The sequence below is a fragment of the Anguilla rostrata genome, chromosome 10, assembly GCF_018555375.3.
Source record: "Anguilla rostrata isolate EN2019 chromosome 10, ASM1855537v3, whole genome shotgun sequence".
In the NCBI taxonomy this organism is placed as follows: Eukaryota; Metazoa; Chordata; class Actinopteri; order Anguilliformes; family Anguillidae; genus Anguilla; species Anguilla rostrata.
The window spans coordinates 16,988,543-17,011,411 of NC_057942.1; the positions used below are offsets into that span (position 1 = coordinate 16,988,543).

General features: G+C 43.3%; 1 protein-coding gene across 5 annotated transcripts in view; it reads right to left on the minus strand.

The window, feature by feature from the left end:
* Positions 1-3,911: 3,911 nt before the first annotated feature.
* Positions 3,912-22,869, minus strand: part of ehmt1a (euchromatic histone-lysine N-methyltransferase 1a) — a 44,106-nt gene continuing 25,148 nt past the window's right edge. For all 5 annotated transcript variants that reach the window (XM_064354488.1, XM_064354486.1, XM_064354487.1 and 2 more), the window contains 18 exons: positions 21,105-21,250; positions 20,279-20,422; positions 19,833-20,080; positions 18,351-18,524; positions 16,822-16,904; positions 16,291-16,397; positions 15,300-15,422; positions 14,804-14,905; positions 14,428-14,532; positions 13,865-14,019; positions 13,140-13,307; positions 12,382-12,526; positions 11,466-11,543; positions 10,977-11,092; positions 10,187-10,273; positions 7,747-7,825; positions 5,374-5,549; positions 3,912-5,053 (listed from right to left, as the gene is read on the minus strand). In XM_064354488.1, the coding sequence (XP_064210558.1) occupies positions 4,870-5,053; positions 5,374-5,549; positions 7,747-7,825; positions 10,187-10,273; positions 10,977-11,092; positions 11,466-11,543; positions 12,382-12,526; positions 13,140-13,307; positions 13,865-14,019; positions 14,428-14,532; positions 14,804-14,905; positions 15,300-15,422; positions 16,291-16,397; positions 16,822-16,904; positions 18,351-18,524; positions 19,833-20,080; positions 20,279-20,422; positions 21,105-21,250 (2,420 nt within the window). In that variant the 3' untranslated portion in view covers positions 3,912-4,869. The remainder of the gene's footprint in view (positions 5,054-5,373; positions 5,550-7,746; positions 7,826-10,186; positions 10,274-10,976; positions 11,093-11,465; positions 11,544-12,381; positions 12,527-13,139; positions 13,308-13,864; positions 14,020-14,427; positions 14,533-14,803; positions 14,906-15,299; positions 15,423-16,290; positions 16,398-16,821; positions 16,905-18,350; positions 18,525-19,832; positions 20,081-20,278; positions 20,423-21,104; positions 21,251-22,869) is intronic.

The following is a 22,869-nucleotide window of genomic DNA, read 5'->3' on the forward strand; positions in this document are numbered from 1 at the left end:
TGTTGCAGCCTCCTAGTTTGACTTAGCATAAGTTAGGTCAGAGTAATGTTCACTGTGTGAACTAGACTTAATGTGTCCATGGCTGCGAATAACTACAAAATAAGTATTTCAGTGCCTTATTGAACCTGTGTTTTGTAGTTCCTCCGATGACCTTTGGTATGCATTTATTGTACATCACTTTGGATAAAAGCATCTGCCAAATAAATGTAAATGTGTAATGATTTTTACGTTATGCATTTCAGCACTCAACAGTCCTGTTCTGTGAGCTTGTGGGCCTATCGCTTTGCAGGTGAGCTGTTGTTGCTTCTATACGTTTATACTTCACAATAACAGTAGTTACAGTTGACTGGGGCAGCTCTAGTAGGACAGAAATTTGACAAATTGACTTGTTGGAATGGTGGCATCCTATGACAATGCTACTTTGAAAGTCACTGAGCGCTCCAGTACGACCCATTCTACTGCCAGTGTTTGCCAATGGAGATTGCATGGCTGTATGATTCATTTTATGCACCTGTTAGCAATGGGTGTGGCTGAAATAGCTGAAACCACTAATTAGAAGGGGTGTCCACATACCTTTGGAAATGTAGTGTGTTTGGGGTTATTGTGTAGATTAAATTTTCGATCAGCAAATCAGTTGGCTTAGATTATTGCATATTTCAATATTCTATGATGGTATAAGGAAATGAGTGTATTGGTCATATTTCTGTAATTAACTGATTTATAGTGGGAATTGGTCTGGTCTGAGGTTGGTAGCCTAAACTGCTCAGCTGGGTCAGTAAAGGAGAAGATTGGACAAGAAAAGTCCCTAATTGTAGCTTCAGGAAGTGGAAATATTTGGAGGTTTATTACCCTGTAATTCTTTCCATATTATTTTCTATAATATTGGGTAATAATATGGGACATACCTTGCCCCACCAAGGCATGCCCCATATCTACATACTGTAGCACAATTTGGAACTTTGCAGGGTTTTATACAGAAATAACCAATCGTACCAGTTGTATGGGAACTGGTGCTATAGTGCTACCGGGTTTTGGTGTAACCCAACCCAATTCATAACTCAGACAGCTACATAAGGTAGGCCCTAAAGCCTCAGACTACTATTGCTGGCTTTGCCCAGCCAGGGGCTTGGTCTGCGGGGTTGCAGCTGAGTAGTATTGAAGCCATTTCTCAACAGCGTTACATGCACCAATCAAAATTATCAAGCATACAGGCAAGGTAAATGATGATCAATTTGACCATTGATGGCCATTTAAGTAGGTGTTTGTAACTTTATTTCCTTATGCAACATTGATATTCAAATTACATCAAAATGTTAAATACACATGCTTAGGAAAAGGCACGAAGGGGGAACCATATGGATTTCATGACAGCAGCTTTATCTATTTTCTTAAAATAACAATGGTCAGTTCACCACTGTGGTGATCGAGTGTTTACTACTGTTAAAGTAGGCTACTGTAGCTACCTTGCAATCGCCACATTTCTAAATGAATGTTAGCTAGGCCTATAGATCATCTACCGACTTAAAATTAGTTGGTATATCCTGTACACAATAACCCTTTCCAAACACTTACCGTAGTCCATTTAAAAATATGATGCTTTAATTTGTTTGTAATTCATGGTGAAGAGAAAATGACTGAATCCACACCCATGTATTTCTTTGAACTAGATTATGTTTTATGTTTGCATGTATGTATGTGTATGCATGTCTCGCTCTAGTTTTAATTATGTTATGTTTCATACATTTGCATGTGTTATCATTATCAGTTTCTCATAACACAGTACAAAAAGAAATATGTCAACAAATAACTTTTTCAATGTACAAAAATGCATACAAAGCGCTGTCTATACATTATTAATTAAAACCTGCAACATTTAGGCCTGCTGTTAAAAGTATTGATATTAAAAACAAACAATATTGGCTCTCTTAGCTCACACAAATTAAACTAGCTTTATTCCAGAGCAGTGGTACCCAATGTTCCCTAAATTGTTTAATGTGACTTGGCCCTGTGTTTCATCTTACCATCTGAAGAGAATGTGGTCATTTTAGAAAAGCCTGCAGGACCTGCTGTCATTTCTGTGCCATAAATTTGTAAGGTTATTCTCCTTGATGTTGCTGGTGGTGAAGAGGATGTTTGTTGTTGCAAAATGCTTTTTAGCAATGTGCTAACTCGGAACCCAACTCAGGAATGCAGGAAGAACATATTCAGCGTCTTATCTCACCTGCCTGATTGGCAGAGGGACTATATTGTGTAGTTGATTGAAAAGTAGTCTGACTCACAGGATATAGACTGTGGGTATAAGCCTGCCATTGGCTGACTATTTCAGTCGGAATTCTCCTTCCCTTCCGCTATCTGCGTGTTACCGTTTTTGCAAGGGCACCGTCGCTGCATCCTGGGCTTAGTACCACCCAAGACGATTGTGATTGGTTTAAAGAAATACAAACAAGCCAGAGCGTTTTTTCCCCCTATACCGGAATGATAATTGGTTGAGCCAGACCTTTCTCCAGCGCTGGCACAGCGCTGAAACGAAGTGTGGAGATAGGTCTGGCTATGCGAGACTAATTGAAAAGTATCCCTTTTCCATGATGCCACTACAAAACTAGTCATGCGATGTTAATTGCTTGACAATTGCATTGTAAAGTGCGTCCTGTGGATGCTAAGATTTCATCTGCTGTTACCTTTTCTGTGCCTACAACCTGAAGAGAGCTGCACAGATTTCAGGGAATGACTGGGCAATACCACCATTTTTGTAAAAGAATAAATAAATGTCCACTGTGGTGACCTCGCTCACCTCTCACTTTCTTAGTCTTCACAGTCATTGAATCTGGTCTGATGAGTGTCAGCATGCCTTTGAGTATGTGAAAGTGATGTTGTGTTGCGCCCCTCTCCCTGCTGCTCTGAACTTTGGCAGCTGGAGCTGTTCTCTTGCAGGAGGATGGACATGGTGTCAATCATCCAGCCCGATATTTTTCAAGAAAATTCAACTCAGGTATTCTACCATTAAAAAGGAAGCTTTGGCTTTGTGCTCTACCTGTTGTGCTGTATACAGACCACAATCCTTTAGTTTTTCAGTCAGAAATGTACAGCCAGAATTAGCGTCTCATTCTTTTGTCTCTTATTTCCCAAGACTATAAATTTGGATATTAGGCATAAGAGCTCTGAAAATGTACTAGCTGATGCTCGCACATTAAATCTGTTATGAAACATTGTCTGCTTGATTTTATGAGTGGGGGTGTTGCATGCCTTGTGATGTACCAGACGACTTTAACCCTGGTCTCCTGGTCCAGAGACCAACACCTCATTTTGCTTTCTACTATCAATTCACTCCAAGGACTGTGATTGGTCTGATCATGCCTATACTCTTTCTCCTTACCCCCATTGTGCTACCTATTGTGTCTTCGTTGTAAACACTATTGTAAATAGACACCTCAAGTATCACTTCCCTCGTTGCACATTGTAAATAAACACCATAGTGCACTTATCTTGTTCTTTGCAATTTACTTTTATCTGCTGGTTTTGTCACCCACCCCGTAGCCCACTGGTCTACTAAAGCAGGGGCCATAATAACCCACTGTATCAATTTTGGTATAGCACTTTATTACATTTGTCACTGTTCACCCTATTCCTGTGATCTGTCTCCTGTCCGACCAGCTACCTTACAGTCTGATGTAACGGTGGAAGGTGCTGATCCACTGCTCCACTTCCTATTTAAGACCGCCAAGTTTGTAGAGTGTCAGAGCCAGTATGTGGTGGCGTCAGTGCATTACACAACTGCCAGGATAACCAGAGGTCTGAGCCAGTACATCTTGGGCTTTTTGTCAGGTCCATTACTGGAGCAATTATGCAGATGAATTATTAATCACATGTTGCCACTGCTACTGAACCGTTAATGGGCAATGATACACCACCCATTCTCTCCCCTGTAAATTTATTGAAAAAGAAAGATGCAATCAATTGGACAGAGCATCATATTTCACACATCAGTCGTATGTAACACAGTTTTCATATATATTTCTATCTCATGATACAAAAGATCACAGACGGTGAGAAATTATGTAGTTTTTCCCTTCAGTATATAAAATAATGGGAAATAACAGATACAGACAGAATACTTGAAAATTGATAGCACGCAGTTAAAAGGTTAAAAACATTTTGTCATCCTATTTTTTACAACTTGTACTCAGTCAAGTAAAACAAACAAAACAAAAAAGATACTTTGTAAAAAGGATACTTTCTCAGCACCATCTTTCTTGTCCAGGTATTTATGTCCAGGCAAAAAGGTTTGTTTTTACGGCTGCATCCTTGTGGTTAAGAAAAAACTGTGGCTATCACTGCATGCTTTTCTAAAGCATCCATTATTGAAATGTGTGCATGTTGGTTTGTTTCTTTTAGCGACTGAAAACAAACCAGCAGAAGCCAGAGGAATTATATTTGTCCTACTCTATGTGACATTCTGGGGGCTTATCACAGTTCTACCTACTGATTCTGGTTCTTCCTGGCTGATCCTAGCTCTGCAGGTAGATGCTGACTATGGTGGCTGATCCTCGTTCTACTGATTATGCCGTGTCTGCTGTTGATCCCGACTGCACTAAGAGATGCTATTTATGCTGGCTGTTCCTCACTCTTTGGTCTGAACCTATGGTTAGCCAGCCGTTTCAATCAATGAAGTGATCCAAGTCCTGCTAGTTGAACCTACTTCTACTGACCTATGACGTCTGCAGTCTGATCCCGACTCCAATCACCTATTCTGCTCCCCTGGGTGATCTTGGCTCTGCTGGCTGATCGTGTGTCTGATGGCTGATCCTGGCTCTGCTGGCTGATCGCGTGTCTGATGGCTGATCCTGGCTCTGCTGGATTGAAAAGCGGTCCTCAGCAGGGGCTTGAGGCGGTGGAGGAGCTGGTGTCAGGCAGGGCCTCTGGCAGCTTCCCCTCAGGAGTGCTGTCTGGCTGTCTCTGAGCATTAGTAGCTTCATTATGCCTGCACTTCAGCGAGCCGCACTGGCAGCTGAAATACTTGCTTTTGATTTTCCAGAAGTAATCGCCATAGTCAAACCTGACAGAGGAGCAGAGCGAGAGCCACAGTAAGGACCATGCACAGAACTGTCATGTTTAGGCTTAGAGGACACAGTTCAGAAAGTTAGAGTCCGCATACATTATACTTAATACATATCAGCAGATAGGTAAATCTTTTGACTACATCACTTTAAAAAATGCAGAATGCAAGAAAGCAAATATTTGAGTGCGGGGAAACAGGTTTTAGGTTCAACTTAATACACTACAGAGATGTGGCATTAGTGCCCACATATATGCAAATATGCCAGTGCATGCAGTCCCCCTCCCTCTGTCGTATTTCCTGGTGTCAATCATTTTTACCCGAGCTCATCCCCGGCACTGATGTTCCTGCAGGCGAAGAAAGTGACGTGGGGGACGTGAAGGTCCTGGTGGATGGTGAACACTCGAATGGGGACCAGGTTGGGCTCGCACATGTGGTTAATGAACCTGCTGATGTTTCCGTAGAAACGGGCGTCAATGCAGTACAAGCCTCCTACCTGCAAGGGGAGGACACAAAGGTAGCCACAGATCCTGCAATGCTGACAAAAACACAGATTAGCATCAGCTAATCCTTTTAAGCATGAAAAAGCCATCCACAGACCAGACCTATACCGTCGAGTTTGTACAGTATAGTCCAATTACTTAAAATTTGACCAATTTCTGTGTCTTCTCTCCAAATTTACGGAAGTACACTTCATGGCCAGAGGCACAGTGAGATTAGGATGTTCCTGGGGCTGCAGACCACAGTGTAACTGCTAGTGCAGTTCATGAACAGTAGAGCTTTCTGTTAAGCAGGTCACCAACAGAAAAAAAAAATTCCAGGGCTGCAGTATCTCAGGACGTGATCGAAGAGTGCGTCCACTGCTCCCGGTAATGCAGAAACAATCTGATTATCCTCCAGACTTACGATTCCTGCTGTTGAAATATCACCGTTGCGCTCGTGGAAGGTAGAAATGAGCAGCGGGGGATGGCAAACCGTGGATTTCAACAAACAGAGGGATGCAAGTGTGTTATGACAACTGATACGTAGGGCTACACGATTATGTCACACCAGTGGAGGAATAGTAACATGCTCTGCCTTGCCTTAAAGAGGATAAGCCTCGTAAAACCTCTATCACCATGACAATACGCAATAGCGGGGTTGTGTATAACTCCAACAGCAGTCAAACATAAACAGATAGGGGGGTAAGGGCAGGGAGACGTATACTGAGGGAAACTGCAACTCCACAATGACAGAGAATCCCCACAAAGTGGTCTCCAAGTTTACTGTAAAATGAATGGCCCACCAATCTCACGCCTGTGCACGGCATCACAAATAATACCACAAAAAAGCAGATTCACTCTCTCCTAGAGACTCAATGAGCAATCATGTTCAGCAGTAAGTGCAGGACACTTGTTGCATTTATTGTGAACCAGTGTTGAACAGACTACCCTGTGTGACAACATAGTTGCCCAATAGCTTTGGAGGTGGGATAGACTGCCTATTGACACTGAGCCAATCAGCACTGGTCCCAGGCCACACAGGTTGTGTGTTACATGTAGTAGTTATAGCTATGGAAGTATTCTTTCGTTCCTGAACAGAACTGGATCCAAGGCCCTGGAAAAAGCCAGACCAGACCTCATTCTTATGATGACCCATAGATTATATAAAACTCCATTGCTTGTGGCGGGAGATAACAAGCAGTTGTTGGAGTGGATGGAGTCAGTTTCTGTGAGAAAACCAAACCAGCCGGCATTTCCTGGAAGGAGGACCCGAGTTCCCCTCACATAAGCGCACACCTGAAGGACACCATCCCACTGACTGTTCCACACCAGACAACGGGCACCATTCCCAAAGCAGAGCCGCGGCACCCTTGTCACAGTCTTCACCAAGGAGCAGACCGACTGAGTATAACAACCACAAATCAAAGACTCAAGAGTACAGCATAATCACTGCTTTGTTCATAAATTCCTATATTTAAAAAAATATTTTTCCAATAATCATTTTATCTATATCATTAGTAAATGCTACTATAATGAATGGGCACTACTGATAAAGCTAAATCAAATTAAAAACAGGTTCCTCCTAATGTTAGTGTTAATTCATTAACTGGTGCCCTGCTATAGGAAGAAGCGTCCGATCCTCCTTTGAGGTAGATAAAATGCGGAGTCATTAGCCAATGCCACTACACATATATACATTTATACAGCTTGATATTAACTGAATATTATCTTTAGCACCTTGTTCAAGGGGACCACAACTGTGCCCCCACTGGGTATGTGACCCTGCAGTCTTGGAGTTTCTTTGTCACTATATCACCCCTACATGTGTCTTTAGTGAAATTAACAGTGGCAGCATACCCTGCATGCGGTAAAAATAAAGATATACTGCAAAATTCTTAAAGCTGCAGAAACACATCAGGTGTCTGGTAGTTACAGAATCAGAAATAGCAGTGAAGCAAAGTCTAAGCTACAGTGCCCCTTAGTGTTGGCCCACTTCAATGGCTCTCATCAGATCAGTGTTGTCTGATCTTGGGCTAGCAGCTACATCATCTCACCAAATCATTGATCAAATGAGTACTGGGGAAGACAGAAGCAGGGGGTGGCAAAACCCACAGCAGAGAAAGAATTCCTTGTTTTAAAAACAAATGAACTGAAAGCGGGGGATGTAAATGTGTGAGTGTGAGTGTGCACGCATATACCAGGAAGCATTACCTTACTGTCCAAGCTGAACAGGTAGGAGTCATTTTCCCTGGCATCACCCTCTGCATTGGAGATGATCTCCCCCACGTACCTGCACAGATGGTACATGCTGTCAGAATCTCCTCCCCCAGCACAAACACCACAGAAAAACATCACCGCCAATCATGTTTCTCACATGGAACAGTCCAGACTAGGAGCATACCTGCCAGCTTTGACATAAGAGCGACAGATGGTGGTAGAAATGTATTGCAAAATATTAACCAGGGAAGACTGTGTGGTCACAAGCCGCGTTTCAGAGCAGATAATCCCCAGTGGACGTTGCTGTTTGTTTTGGTTCATAAACAGTGACTCATCGTTTTCATTATGTATTCAATGTCTGCCCAAGGCCTGTGTAGATTTATACTCAGCTCAAAATAAATCACTGTAACGCCTGTTTAAAGATCACTCCTAAATACAAGGGAGCATCTTATTCACCAACATTTTTAGAATCTGAAAGTCAGTATTTCACTATCTGAAATATGCTAATGACAGTGTACTTGGGCAGAATTAAGAGATAAACATTTTCATGTTTGGCCCAAGAACAGGTCAACAATTTATAGCCATTTATTTTTTGTGGCAGCACTTAGTGCCCTAGTGTAGGGGTAACAAGGTCTGGTTATGCCAAATTTATGTGACTAGTGCCACTGTGTACTGGTAATGCAGTGTTTTTTTATGTCCTGTTTGACTGTACTGGCACCCCAGTTGAGTGTTAAAGGGCTCTTCTTGCAGAGGCCACTGGTGAACTATTAGCTATGCCTGTTGCTATCGCTTATTCAGCAAATTAATTCAGCTTTGTTGATAACCAAGGAAAATTGGACTTGCACTGCCTGACATCAGCAGGGTGACTTGCAATTCCTCCTATTCGCCCTAACTGTGGAGCTCCTCCACCCCAGCTCTCCAGTGGTGTAACGAACTCCCCATTCCTCCACAAACCGCCCAGTCACTTTCCATTTTCCGCCATGGTCTGAAGACACATCTCTTCAGACTCTACCCTGACTAAATTTAACACTACACTCCTCTGCAGGGCTACCCTTAATCAAGTACCACTTTCACATGTGTTTCTCTTGATCTTCTAGCACTTTGATTTTGCACTTGTATCATCATCTTGATGTTACAGTTACAGTTATCTCTCTTATAATCACACCTCACTTCTAGTTTAAGATGTAGCCATAACTTTACTGACTTAGCCAGTGCTTTACTGAATTAGACTTCATGTTCATGGCTATGGACAGCTGCTGCTTTCTGTGAACTGTACTTTATCTGGCCTGTGCTTTGTAGTTGTTCCAATGACCTTCGGTATGCACTTACTCTAGGTTGCTTTGGATAATATAAAGTGTATGCTAAATAAATAAAATGTAAAATATCCATCCAATGTCTCCGCGCCCATCCATGTTTTTCTTTCTTTCTTTTTTTTTTTAGAGAGTGGATGACTTTCAGCTACATTAAACCTCCAGTGGTGCATCTCGAGTACATCGCCAGTGTTTCAATGTAATCCCAGTGAAGATTTCAAATGAGGAACTACTGCGGCATGGTGAACCAGAGGACCCGGGTTTGTGCTGTCCAGAACAAACAACTTTTTGATACCAGTCTAAAGGTGCAATGGATGTTAATTATGAAGCTAATATATTATAAAGCCTATTAGTACAGTGACCTAAGAGGCATCACTGGCATATATGATCCATGAAGTAAAACACTAATGGTGATTTATGCCACAAAGTATAGATGCCTGAAAAGTAGTCAAATTCAAATAAACTCTCTACATTCTGGGAATTTACATCCTTTAACTCAACCTGATTTTAAATGGCAATATCAGAACTATTGTTTAAACTACAAATGTTGAATGAACAAATCTGAAAAAGAATACCCCATGGACATTTCCTCATGTTTGTATGTATATTGGCTCATGACAAGATGAGCCAAGGGGGCAGAAATTTGGCCATTAAATTGTGCATCATCTTTTGCTTGTGGAATGAGCATAAACATACCACACTTACAGCCTGTGAAGCCTATAATGCATACATTTCCAAGACTGAGATTTGCACAAGTTAGCAGACTGACTGGCTTGCAGCAACCATGTTGTTTCATCTAGAAATCTGAATTTACCAACGTTCATGGACAAACATTCACAGACGTGCATCAGAACACGGTTCATGTGAATTTGTCCTCCAAGCAAAAAATCTAAAATCAAATAGTGGCGAACATGAACCATGCATATTGACGATGTGTACACAGTACATAATGACCTTCAAGCCTTCCAAATTTCATGGGTTTTTAATTTGTTTTCTGAAAGTGGTGGAAATATAAAATAAATTTGAATAATAACAATAGGGTTTCTGTGGCAGCTTTTCCACATGGACCCAAAAAACATGAACAGAACACAGAGTGTTTTGGGAAGTTCTATCTGGGGACTCACTCGCACACAAAGGTCCCCTGTGGGATATCCTGCAGGGCTCGTACCCCCCAGCCCATCTTCCTGGTCCGATACAGCTGCAGGCAGGTCCTGAGGGTGGAATATGTGATCACTAAATCTGCGGATTCAGCTTTCTCTAGACACAGAGCAAATACTACTGTATGACATTCATGGATGGAGTCCCTGTGACAGTACTTTTACCCTTTTTTATTCTTTATATATTTTCCACCAATTTAGAACACCCAGTTCCATGTATGTTCATGCTTGTGGCTATAACTGCAAAAGCAGGAAGCACTTGCTCTCAAAAACCACTTCTTTGCACTCTGTAGTCCACAAAATGAGCTGGCACAGACATTGAGCCGGGGAGCTTGTGTAGGCAGATTTTGGAATCATAATCATCGGGGGTGGGGTGTAATGGTTAACGGTGTGTCAGGTACAGATGTTCTACCAACTGAAATCCCACCTTAACCTGGCGATGCTACAGCCAAGAATTTGACCCCACCCTCATGTATGGCTGCCAGCCACAGCCACTTTTTTTTTTTTTTAAAACACCCCCCCCCTCCCCATTACTAGATAAACCAAAATGACCAATCTTTCTGATATTCTGGTATATCAGTCAGTAGTCAGTGTAGCTCACAGGGACAGGACCTGGTGTTTCAGTGTGCTTGGTTGTGATAGTGCCCAATGTGTTAGTACGGTTAACATGGACTATGACTGGCACAGTGGTTAGATCCCGCCCATTAGATTAGGTAGAATAATCGGCATGTCGGTGCGGTCAGGAAGACCCAGTTACCGCAGTCCATTCTGTACCACGCGGTTCTTGCAGGACCTCCAGCAGGAGCAGGCATGGTTGCACTCAAAGATGAGGGGGGGTTCCTCCCAATTGAACTCGCGTAGCAGGCGACCGTCCTGGACAAAAAAAACAGCAAAAGCTGTCAGAGGGACTGACTGAGACAACCGCAGGGGTCAGCAGTCAATGGGGGGGGGGGGGGCTGAGGGTCACAACAAACTTCCAAAATCTTTTGTATGAGCAGCACAAAGATCTATGAAACAAACACGTCTGTTTATTTAATCTCTCATACGTGTAATGAGGCAAAAAATGTTAATAAATGCCCTCACCTGATTTAAATAATGACTCCTTGTAAGTCATGTTAAAGTAATAACGACAATCTTAATTATATATCCAAATTCTTTTCAAAATGATACTGGATCAACCCTGCATAATAAAAGGCTGCCTTTAATCATGTGTTCTAGGCCGTTGATGTGTGGGGGACATGCTTACCTTGTCATACCAACAGTGGAGACTTAGCTGGCCACACATACAGCTGTTGGATGAGCAGTCGTCTTTACACGCACAATACTGAGTAAGAGAGGGAAAGTTAATGGAAATTTGGGAACCAAAGTCTGCAAATCAAGTACAGATTAACTTCAGTCTCCATCGTGGGTGAACTGAACCTGCCCACGCTACTTCACTGAACATCCGCCACCAAACACGACTGACAAGTCGACAAAACAAAGCATCCAGTCTTATGGTTACATTAAATTCAATTTATTTTGTACTGCGCTTTTTACAGGGAACTGTCAAAAAGATGATTTACAGACAAACGGGAGGAAAACTGGGCAGAAACCAGGTCTTAACCCCGAAAAAGCAAGCAAGGCAGAAAGAAAAACTTCACGGTGGGGAGAAAAACCCTAACAGTGGTGAGAAAAAACTCTTCAAAAGGGAAGAAATCTCAGGAGGAACCTGGCTGCAGAGTGCTGGCCAGCCCAGTGTAAAGTAAAGGTAGAATGGATGGTAACACATGTAATGAGGCATCTAAATAATGAAATGTCTGGTCCTTGCCCTCATCTCACACCATATACTGCAGTCTTTTCTCTGCAGTAGTTTTTTTATCCTTGTTTTCACCTTTACAATGCCTGATTGTGTCTGTCAGGCTGCCCAACAGTCAGCACCAGTCAATTTAGGATTTATTACAAAACTAAGAGGCATGTAGCGCACTGAAACCCACTAAATAACACTCATATTTACTTCTATGTCAACCGCATTTACCCAGCGGATGAGATGAAACACTTGCTGAGGATGACAGGGCCCTGGTAAAAGTGCATTAGCTCACATGCAAGCTGGCAGGATTTATAGCCAGCAGGCTCCATTAAGACAGTGACGTTCCTGCCTGTCTACGTATGGGTCATGGGCTCACCTGTAAGTGTGTGATGTTCCTGTCTATGTTTATGGGGGAGGTGACGCAGCTCTCTGGGATGTATTTGTAGTCTTCGGGACAGGGCTCGCTGTCCACCCCATTCACACACGGGACCGGAATCTTCTCGTATCCCTGGGAGATGTCCCTGGGGGAAGGGGGACACAACAGTGACCATTTAAGCCTGCAGGTTCCATTCAACAATGTTTGGTGCTGCAAGCATGGTGTTACTCCTTGAGCATGTACTTCAAGGTCATCTTTGATTCCCTCTGATATCTCTGGTACTACATGACCTGAAAGCCCAAACTGTAGATTTCAACAATGTTTTCATTGAACAGATGTAGTATACAGTTTACATTTGGTCCAGTACTTTCTTTTGTCTGACAGAGTCTTCTAGCAGCAATTACAGCAGCCATGAAAATGCTTTCCTGCAGCCATGGTAAATCACATTAGGCCATTCAGCTTATCTCCATGTTCTGCTCTCAGCTTTTTGAGATATCACCCTTAAACCTCCAGAATCGCATATGCAGTAAGGCTAACCTACAAAAAACATTTGACTAGGAACACAGTGGTGGAGATCACACTGAATAATTCTACCTATTCTCCTCATTCTACCTACTGTGCGATTCAACCGGTGCACACTTAAAGGTGGTTAAATGGCATCTACGGGCACACATACGCATGCACACACACTAGTACTGAGCTAACACAAACACCAAATCAAGAAGATTATGAGGATATGAATCAAGTAGCATCTCTACCTATTAAGGGCCCTCTCTCTCTGGTTGCCATGGACGCTCCCCGCCTCCCTCAGCTTCTTATTGGTCAGCAGGTCGGCCCACACCTTGGAGCCAGGGATGCAGCACTCTAGGGGCGTCTCTCCCTCTTGGTTCTTCTGGTTCACGTCTGCGCCCCGTGAGAGGAACAGCCTGTTGCAAAGGGTGGGGGGTTGATGACTGGCACATCACTTGGAAGAGCAGCTAGCCTTGCACAAGCACAAAACTGCAGCCTGTGGCCTGAAAGGTCTCTCAATGGATAACTATTTCCTCAATATACCATCAGTAACACATCCACTTAGTGGGCCATTCATAAATTGTGACTATTTACAGTCATATCTAAATGTATGTACACGTAACGCAATCTTTCATCATTCGTACGTTCACTGGCAGACTCAGGAGTCCATGATCAGATATATTGTTGGACTCAATATTTTGAACATTGCCTTGGACCACTATAGACTCCAGAGTGGTTCTGTGAAATCCCTCCTGTACCATTAAACCAGTGAAGGCAGGAAAATGAACAATATCAATTAAAATAAATACATTTTTCAAAACAAGCTATTGGATACTTAAGACTCTTAAGACTCTCCACCATAAATACTCATGGCTGTTCATAAAACACTGTACTTCACCTTATCAGAGAACTCAGAGTTAAATATCTGAAAAATCCCAAACCCATTCTTTAACCTTGGCCCCAGCCTACTCACATCACACACTCCAGACGGTTCTCCCGAGCTGCGATGTGCAATGGCGAGTCGCCGTGGACGTTGACCACGTTGAGGTCACACCGGCCATCCAACAGCATTTGGCCAATGTCCACACAGCCCGAAAACGCTGCCCAGTGAAGGCAGGTGTTCTCTTCCTAAGTAAAGGTCAAAGGTCAGAATTAAACAACAACAACAACAGCAAACATTTAATAACATTCCATACATCAGTGAGAGGCATATAACAATAATTAGCAACTGCAAAAACGGTCTAGCAGTAATCATTTCCAGAAACAGAAAGGAAAAATTCACAATATGTAGAAATGTATCCAGCAGCTATAGATTTTTGAAGAGCCCTGCAGCCCTGTTTTTCAAGTGGAGAAAAATGCGTTTTTATTAATGTCCCTGTTGTGAGCTTGCTGAGCATTGATGTTGTTCATATTAATCATAAACTTTTTGCGATTAAACCACAATCCACCATTCAGCTTTTGCTGCTCATATAGTTGGTTTAAAATAAGGCAGTGCATTGTGGGAAAACGATGATGCAGGATGGCTCGAAGTCTGACCTTGTCTTTGATGTTGATGTCAGCCCCTCTGGACAGCAGCAACTTGACCTGGTCCACATGTTTGTATTCCGTCGCCCAGATCACAGGAGTCCAGCCGCCATCATCCTGAAACCAATGACACACAGCAGAAGCTCTAGGATACAAACTCTTCAGGAATGGGGGGGTCATTCAGAACTGACCTACCTGTAACAGTGAAGTAAAAGTGTATCACTGCGCAAACAAAGAAAAGAGAACATATGTATTGTGTAATACAGTGCTTGAAAAGGCAGAATTGCTCATACTACTTACAGTTTTGGTTGACTGATCAGTGCAATATCTCAAGGTCATCATGAGCAATTACCTGCCAAGCTACAGCATGGAAGGGAGGTGTGATTACCTGGCAGTTGATGTCTACCAGACCAGTGGACAGGAGATGTTGCACAATGCTATAGTGCCCCATTTTAGCAGCAAGGTGTAGACAGGTGGAGCCATCCAGGTCCTGAGACAGCAGAGAGAGCTTAGCTTCACCACCACATAATTAATTTCATATTAATATTTATATTCATTCTCATAATTCTCATAATGCAGGGGACTGTTTGGTTGGACATAGGGTGCTGGTTTGCTCTACATATCCAACCAAACTCTTTTCCTGCGGATTCAAAATGTAAAGGTAATTTCACACCCTTAATATGAACAGTACAAACTCTACATAACATTTTCCAGACATCAGTAAGGTAGCTGATGAAATCATTACTCAGGTTGACAGAAGAGAACTGTTGGGCGTAGATGCTGTATGAGTGCGTCCTGCAGGTAAATCCCATCTGTGAGGAAGTCCACTCCTGTACCGAGGGTTCCTGTGGAGAGGGTGTGTGGTTTGCAGGTTGTCCACTCACCTTATGGCTGGTGATGGCCCCCGCCCTCAGCAGGTACTTGACAGTCTCCAGGTGGTTGTTTTCACAGGCATGCATCAGAGGGGTCCTCTGGTCACCGTCACACATGTCCAGGTTGGCGCCAGCCTGAAGAGGTCAGAGAGGTCAGAGGTCATAGGTCAAAGGTTCTTATCCCAGTTTTGACCAGAAATGCCCTAGCATCATCGTTCACACAGAATTGTTTGTAAAAAAGCAAATGCATGAAATTTGCACTTCACATAGAATAACATTGGTGCAGTCAACAAAATGTAAATCAGTGTAAAATGCTAACGGTTGAGCATAACAAAGATGATGTTAGAATGTGAATATTCACAGCAATGAACAAAAAGAATTTACCATCCACAGACATATGCCATTCAAAACAGGGCCCAGAAAATATTTCATTCATATTCTTGGTCCGTGTCAAACTGTTTTCCCGCCCTCCTGCCCAAACCACAATGGACTCCTTCCTTCTTTCCCTCCCCCTCCTCCTCTACTATAACCCTCCCTCATTCCCATACACCTGTACTGAATCCTGTTCTTCTTCCCGCCCCCTGCAATGTACCCTTCCCTCATTCCCGGCCCCTGCACTGTATCCCTCCCTTGTTCCCACCCCCTCTGCACTGTACCCCTCAATCCTTCCTTCCGCCCCCCCCGCACTGAACCCTGCTCTTCTTACCACCCCCTCTGCACTGAACCCCTCCATCCCACCCCTGCACTGTACCGTCCTTGTTCCCACCTCCTGCACTGTACCCTCATCTTTCTGCCACTCTGCACTGTACCCCTCAATCTTTCTGCCCCCTCTGCACTGAACCTGCTCTTTACCACCCTCTGCACTGAAGCCCTCCCCCACCCCTGCACTGTACCCTCAATCTTTCCTGCCCCTCTGCACTGAAGCCTCCCCACCCTGCACTGTACCCCTCAATCTTTCCTGCCCCCTCTGCACTGAACCCCTCCCTCCCACCCTCTGCTCCACCTGCAGGAGTATGTGGCAGATCTCCCTGTGGCCAGCCTGGGCTGCCGCATGCAGAGGAGTGCGCCTGCTCTGGTTCTCCATCTTGAAGTTTGGATCGATCCCGTCCACTGGAGCAAAATAACAACATGCAGATAGACTCATCATCATCATCATTATTATTACCACCACCACCACCACCACCATCATCATCAGCAAAGCAGAGCAGATGCTCAAATCTAGAGCAATGTGCAGGGCAATGCAGGGCAATGAGTCATGCGTTGAATAAAAAACACTGGAGCAAAAAGCACAATAATTAAATGGGTACAGAAAAGCCAAAATTCCCAGCTGGGAATTCAAGGTGAAAATATGTGCAGTTTAACAGTAGAAACATTTTTCCAACACGGTCTTAGATGTGGAATAACATTGGTGTGTTAAAGTAAATGGTACATCAATCATCTGTCACATGAGTCCCAGCAGATCATAGGCACCCGTCCAAAACTGAATCATTCCCCCCATCCCATCCCAGATAGCAGCAGGCCAGTGTCCTTTTACCCAGCATTAGCAGGACCTTCTGGATCTCCCCCTGTTTGGCAGAAGGGTACAGCTGCTTTGGGTGAAACCTCAGCTTCTTTGGCCTAAAACGAAAAGCAGTAAGTGGCAAATCTGACAAGGTCTTTAGTGTAGCAGTGCCTACAGGCCATTGGGGCAGAGCTGGTTACAGGCCTTGGTCTGTAACCAGAGTAAACACAAAACAAAATTTTTTAATGAAAAAGTTATCAAACATCAATATCACCCATGTGAAAACATAACTGTCCCCTTATACTTAACTGGTTGCACCACCTTTAGCAGCAATAACTGCAACCAAATGCATCGTATAATTTAATATCAGCCTTCTGTATTTCTGTGGATAAATTTTTATCCCGCTCTTCCTTGCAGACCCGTTTTAATTCAGGTCTTGCGATCTCTATTGGATTCAAGTCAGGACTTGTCTAGGACTAGGTCACTCCAAGTTTCTTTTCAGCCGTTCAGATGTGGACTTGCTTTTGTGTTTTGGATCATTGTTGTGCTGCATAACCCAATTACACTTCAGTTTCAGCTCACAGAGAGATGACTGGACCTTCTCATTTTCTGATATAGGGAAGAATTCATGGTTCCTTCTATAATGGCAAGTCGTCCAGGTCCCAGGGCAACAAAGCATCCCCACCCCATCACACTACCACCACCACGTTTGGCTGTTGATATGATGTTCTCACTGTGAAATGCTGTATATGCTTTATGCCAAACGCAATGGGTCCCATGCTGTCCAAATAGGTCCACTTCTGACTCATCTGTCCCTATTGTGGAGTCATGAACACTGACCATAGAGAGGCCTGCAGTTCTCTGGATGATCTTTTGTTTCTGGATGGGTTGTTGCTGCACTTTTGGAGAAAATTTTGGCAGGTCAACCACTCCTTCGATGATTCACCTCCAATCCAGGTGTTCTCCATTTGGAGACAATGGCTCTCTTTGCGGTTTGGTGGAGCCACAGAGCCATAGAAATGGCTTTGCAACCCATTCCAGACTGATATATTTCAACAACATTTTGTCTCATCTCTTGTGGAATTTCTTTTGGTTGTGGCATAGAGTGCTTGTAGAAACTTTGTGGAGACTACTTTACTCTGACAGTAAGCTTCAATATGAATGAGGTTTATATTCAAAAGGCAGCAATCAAGCCCAGCTGTGCTCAATCAACTGAATCTAATTATCAATCAAATTAATTGGTTCATTGAGTAACTAAGGGGGCAATTCATTTTTCACGAGTGATATGGGTGTTCGATAATTTTTTTCATTAAATAAATGAAATAATATTTTTAACAATGTGTTTTGTGTTTACTTGGGTTCCCTTTGTCTAATATTACATTTTGTCTAAAGATCAGAAAGCATTCAGTGAGAAAAATATGCAATAATAGAGGAAATCAGGAATGGGGCAAATACTCTTTCACATGGACTGTATATGTCAATACTTTAGCATTGAAGAAGCTAACTACCTACCAGTATTTTTTATATAACAGGTCTGAATTATTGATTTAAAAAAAACGTACTTCTCTGCATCCAGGGCCACGAGGATATTCTCCAGACTCTCTTTAGCTGGTCCCAGCCCCCCCGCTAAAGCCAAAGCCCCCATCTGGGACCCACAGGGGAAAGGAGGCACATTTGGTGTTTCTGATGGCGAGGACGAGGGCCTCTCCTCGCCAGACGGCTGGAGGTGAGCTGGGCTGAGGACACACAGACACAGGCCCCTCTCTGTCAGAACCCGGAACGCCTGAGTGCCAATTACCTTCAAACGCAGACTAAAGACTCATCTCTTCAGGCTGCACCTCTCCCCACCCCTCCCTAGCCTATAGTTCAGCTCAATGTACCTAGTTAGGGTAATATGATTACGTTAGTTTGGCAGGATTGTTTTTGTCTGATTAGGCAAATGTGATTCCAGTGCTAGTTTGTACTTAGTAGGATTGTTTGCTGAACAGGTTACTCTACAGGGTTGGAGTCCTGATCTGTGGTCACTTCTGGCACTACGATCTTTACTTAACTCTAGTGTGTTTCTTTTGCACCTCTGCACTTTGAACTAATGCACTTGTTGTACGTCGCTCTGGATAAGAGCGTCTGCTAAATGCCTGTAATGTAATGTAATGTAATTCAGCCACATACACTGCAAGTGCATCAAAACTGCATGACTGAAGCCGGAGTACAATAACTATTTAAAAATCTAAGGACAGAATGACAGCCGTAGAAGGGACCACTTTCTGACCAAACGCACCAAATGTATAAGCAGGTAAACATTTTAGCATCCGTAAAATACATTTGCCGACACAGTGACGCTATGCAGGTTACATAATCAAATGATTTATGTTCCTGTCATAGCGGGTAAAAAGAAATGGTCCATAACTTAAGAGTATGGGAATTTTTGCACTCAAAATCAAACCAAATCAAATAAAATGAAAAGACAATTAAAATGTAATACTTTAAACACAAATAAATTAGCTTCTGATTAATTTTTTCCCCAGCTGCACTATTGGACAGTCTCGGACACGCTGCTGTTGTTACCATGGAGACTCAAGTATAAGCAGAAGTGCACAGCAGCCAGCTGGTAAATTGAATGAAGGCAAAAGTGCGGTAAATGAATATTGGAATAAATGGAAAAGTGGTAAATTGACACTAATTCTGAGTAATGAATATGAATAACATTGTCTGCTGTTTACCTACAACTGTGTGCATTGCACCATTTATTTAATATAACTAATTACTGTACGGGTAGGCCACACATGTATCTACTGCATTAAGTAGTATTTTCACAGGATTTTTCTTCATAGGACTACACCAATGTATTTTATTATTCTCTCAATAGGACATTGAAAAACATGTTTTGAAATTAAAGTGTAAAATGCTCTCTTACATGTTCTGACATAATTATCCCATAAAAGAGACTGCCCAAAAAGAGCAATAAATACCGGTTTGACTGACTGAGTGAGTGATTAAAATATTATAACATTAAACCAACATTAACAGTGCGCTGAATTCCCTACCTTCCCTGGCTGTGGTCGTTCCCTCCACTGGTTGTGTCAGCCTTGCCCTCGAAGAGGACTGGCTTTTCCGGTCCGTGGGGGAGGGGCATAGTGGAGGTGGTGTCAGCCTTGGCGACGGTGACCTCCTTGGCCTTGCTGGCGTCCTCCCCACAGTGAGGGCAGTAGCTTTGGCCCCTCATCACCGAGGCGCAGTCGCCATGGAAACGGTGAGAGATGTTCCTGCCCGGCTGGCACTCCATGAAGGTCCCCTGCGACGGTGGCAAAGCAACAGTGAAATGAAGAACTTGTCTCTTCCTCTCATCTGTCAATCCCGTCATCTATCGCTCCATCTGAAGAATGTGTCTAGCAATTAAATGCATGGATTTATCGGCATTATCTCAAACAGAGCCGATTGTCACGTGGCGCTGGTCGAACAGTAAACCCCGCCCACTGGCGTCGTTACCCACCGCCTGGCAGAAGAAGCCGCAGCCGGGACAGCACTGGTGCTGGACCATGCCAGCCCGGTGGACCTCGCACAGGACCAGCAGCGGCACCGCGTTGGAGGGCCGCATCATTTCATACTTCACCGCGGCGTTCTGACACCGGCTCAGCTGCGGGCGGGAGAAAGACAGGGAGAAAGTAAGAACACGCAAATCCAATACACTGCTGATACAGGTGCCGGCTAGAATGTGAATCGATAGGGAAGAACATGGTCTGCACACTGTAGCTAATCAAAAATTCTCCCATTTAATAATTAAAACGTCGATGTATCAACCCAAACTGGTTTTCCTCCCTCCTCCTTGTTTGGGATAAAACGTTGTTTTGATTATAAAATGGGAACATTTATCATTAGCTACAATGTGCAGGCTATGTTTTTTCAGAAAAAAAAAGAAATAAAGAAAGAAACCAAATAAATTACTATTCCCACAACATCTAGGGTCAATATTATTGACAATATTCATGGTATTTGTTTTGTTTTTCTGTGTCTTGAATTTTTGTCTTGAGTCTGAAGGCTGTCACATTTAATCTACATATTATTAATCACCTCTATTATCATGACTGTGAATTTGACACAGATAAACTGATAAATGGATAACTTATGAGAGGGACACAGGGAGTAAATTAGACAGAGCATTGGGGGGCGGGGGGGAGAGAAAATGAGAAAGAGTCTACTAATGGGCAACGTTAGATGTGTGTGATGATGACGTCTGAGTCTGCCGCTCTTGCGGAATAGAGACTTTCTGTGCCAGTGCCCCGTGCCCGAGGCCGATGAGGGCACAGTGCTGCCCGTACCTGCCCGTCCATGCTCTCGGTGGCCATGCACCGCCGCTGCGACAGTGAGAGGATCTCCCGCCGCCTCGGCGTCTCCATGCGGCAGCTGCAGAGGGGCAGCTCTGGCACCGTGTCCGTCTCCGAAATCTCCGCCCCTGAACACTCACCTGCGCACACAAAACGCGCAACTCACCCAATCACCAACAGTACTCTGACACGGTATCGTTATTATTGCTAATAGTAATGCAAGCCTGTTAGCATTTGCATTGTTTGTAACATAGCATATAGCAGGGAGACTGAAATCAAGTTTAAGCCCACAGAATGAAGCCAACGTGTGTCACAGTTAAACCATGGGAAAGTATTTTGTTGGCTCTAACTGCATGCCAATGGAAACATTTTGCAGGTTGATTCCTAAACCTTGATATGTCCAGCCACACTACTGACATGTATGCCAAATGACAGCAAGCATGTCCCTTTTGAAATTAATATATGAGTATATTTGGGTTTTAATGTTGTCTTGATCAACGAGCAAGTGCAAGACAAATTTCTAGCAACTTCTGTTGATATGGTAACTTCCACCGGGGGACAGATTTATCTCTGGACATTACCTAGAGTTTCCACCAGGGGGCAGTAATCTTTGAATCCAGACAGTACGCTGAACTCAGAATGGATTACAGACTATAACTCAATGGTGGAACAGCCAAAATTAGCCATCAAAGTAGTCATCACTCAAAGCAGAGGTCACCAGTCATGAAAAAAGTATGCACTGCGCCCTGCGCCCCCCCCCCAACACACACACCTTCACTCTGGCCATGCTTACTCTTCCACCTGCGGTGAAGCATTTTGTTGCTTGACAGTGACGCTGACACTTGTAAAGAATAAAGATTTATCCTATACCAGAAACCAGGATGCAAACCAAACCACTACATTACATTACCTTACGCTAGAGGTATTTACTGTAGCTGACTTATGCAGAGCGACTTGCACAGCTTTTGAATTTTTACATATTTATCCATTTATACAGCTGGTTTATTTATACAGGTTAAGTTCCTTGCTCAAGAGTACAATGGCAGGGTCTTGCCTGGGAATGGAACCTGTAGTTTTTTAATTACATGCCAATATTTAATCATTAACCAATTAACCAGCACCACCGCCCACTAATCTGTTCATCATTGTTCCCAGGACTAATAAAACTGGGTTAAGACAGACTGCAACCAATTCGCCAATTCATACCAAAGCTAAACTAAGGAGCACCATTTGTTTACATGTCTAGTCCACTGCACACCAATGTATAGATATATCACCCTCTGTCTTAGAAGCTTATCCATACAGGAAATTGAAATGGGAAATAGGGTGCTCTCATTGTCACAATGTTGTTCACAAACACTGTTGTACAATCTGCACCATAAGAACAGCCACAGTGTTCACATTAGCATGAGTCTGTTAGGAATCTACTGATCCAAATTAAAAACTTTTGCCAATAATTAAACATAACTACGACCACCAGGGGGAGCACCACCAGTGTTGGCCTTTGGTATGATTGCAAGCCCTCCTAGTTAGTTTTGATGCTTAGCAGTGGATTCAACCTCATCCTGGGCTACTTTTCCAGTTCCAGGCACATTGCTGTCTCACAAAGAATATGCAATCCAAGAAAAAAAACAGTTCCAGCACAAAGCCGAATATATTAAAGTACAGATGGTTTTTTTTTTTTTACTTTAATAGCTGATATGAAGGACCTGAGGGACCAAATTGAACAACTCTCATGGGCTAGGGAAGGCAAATTCAG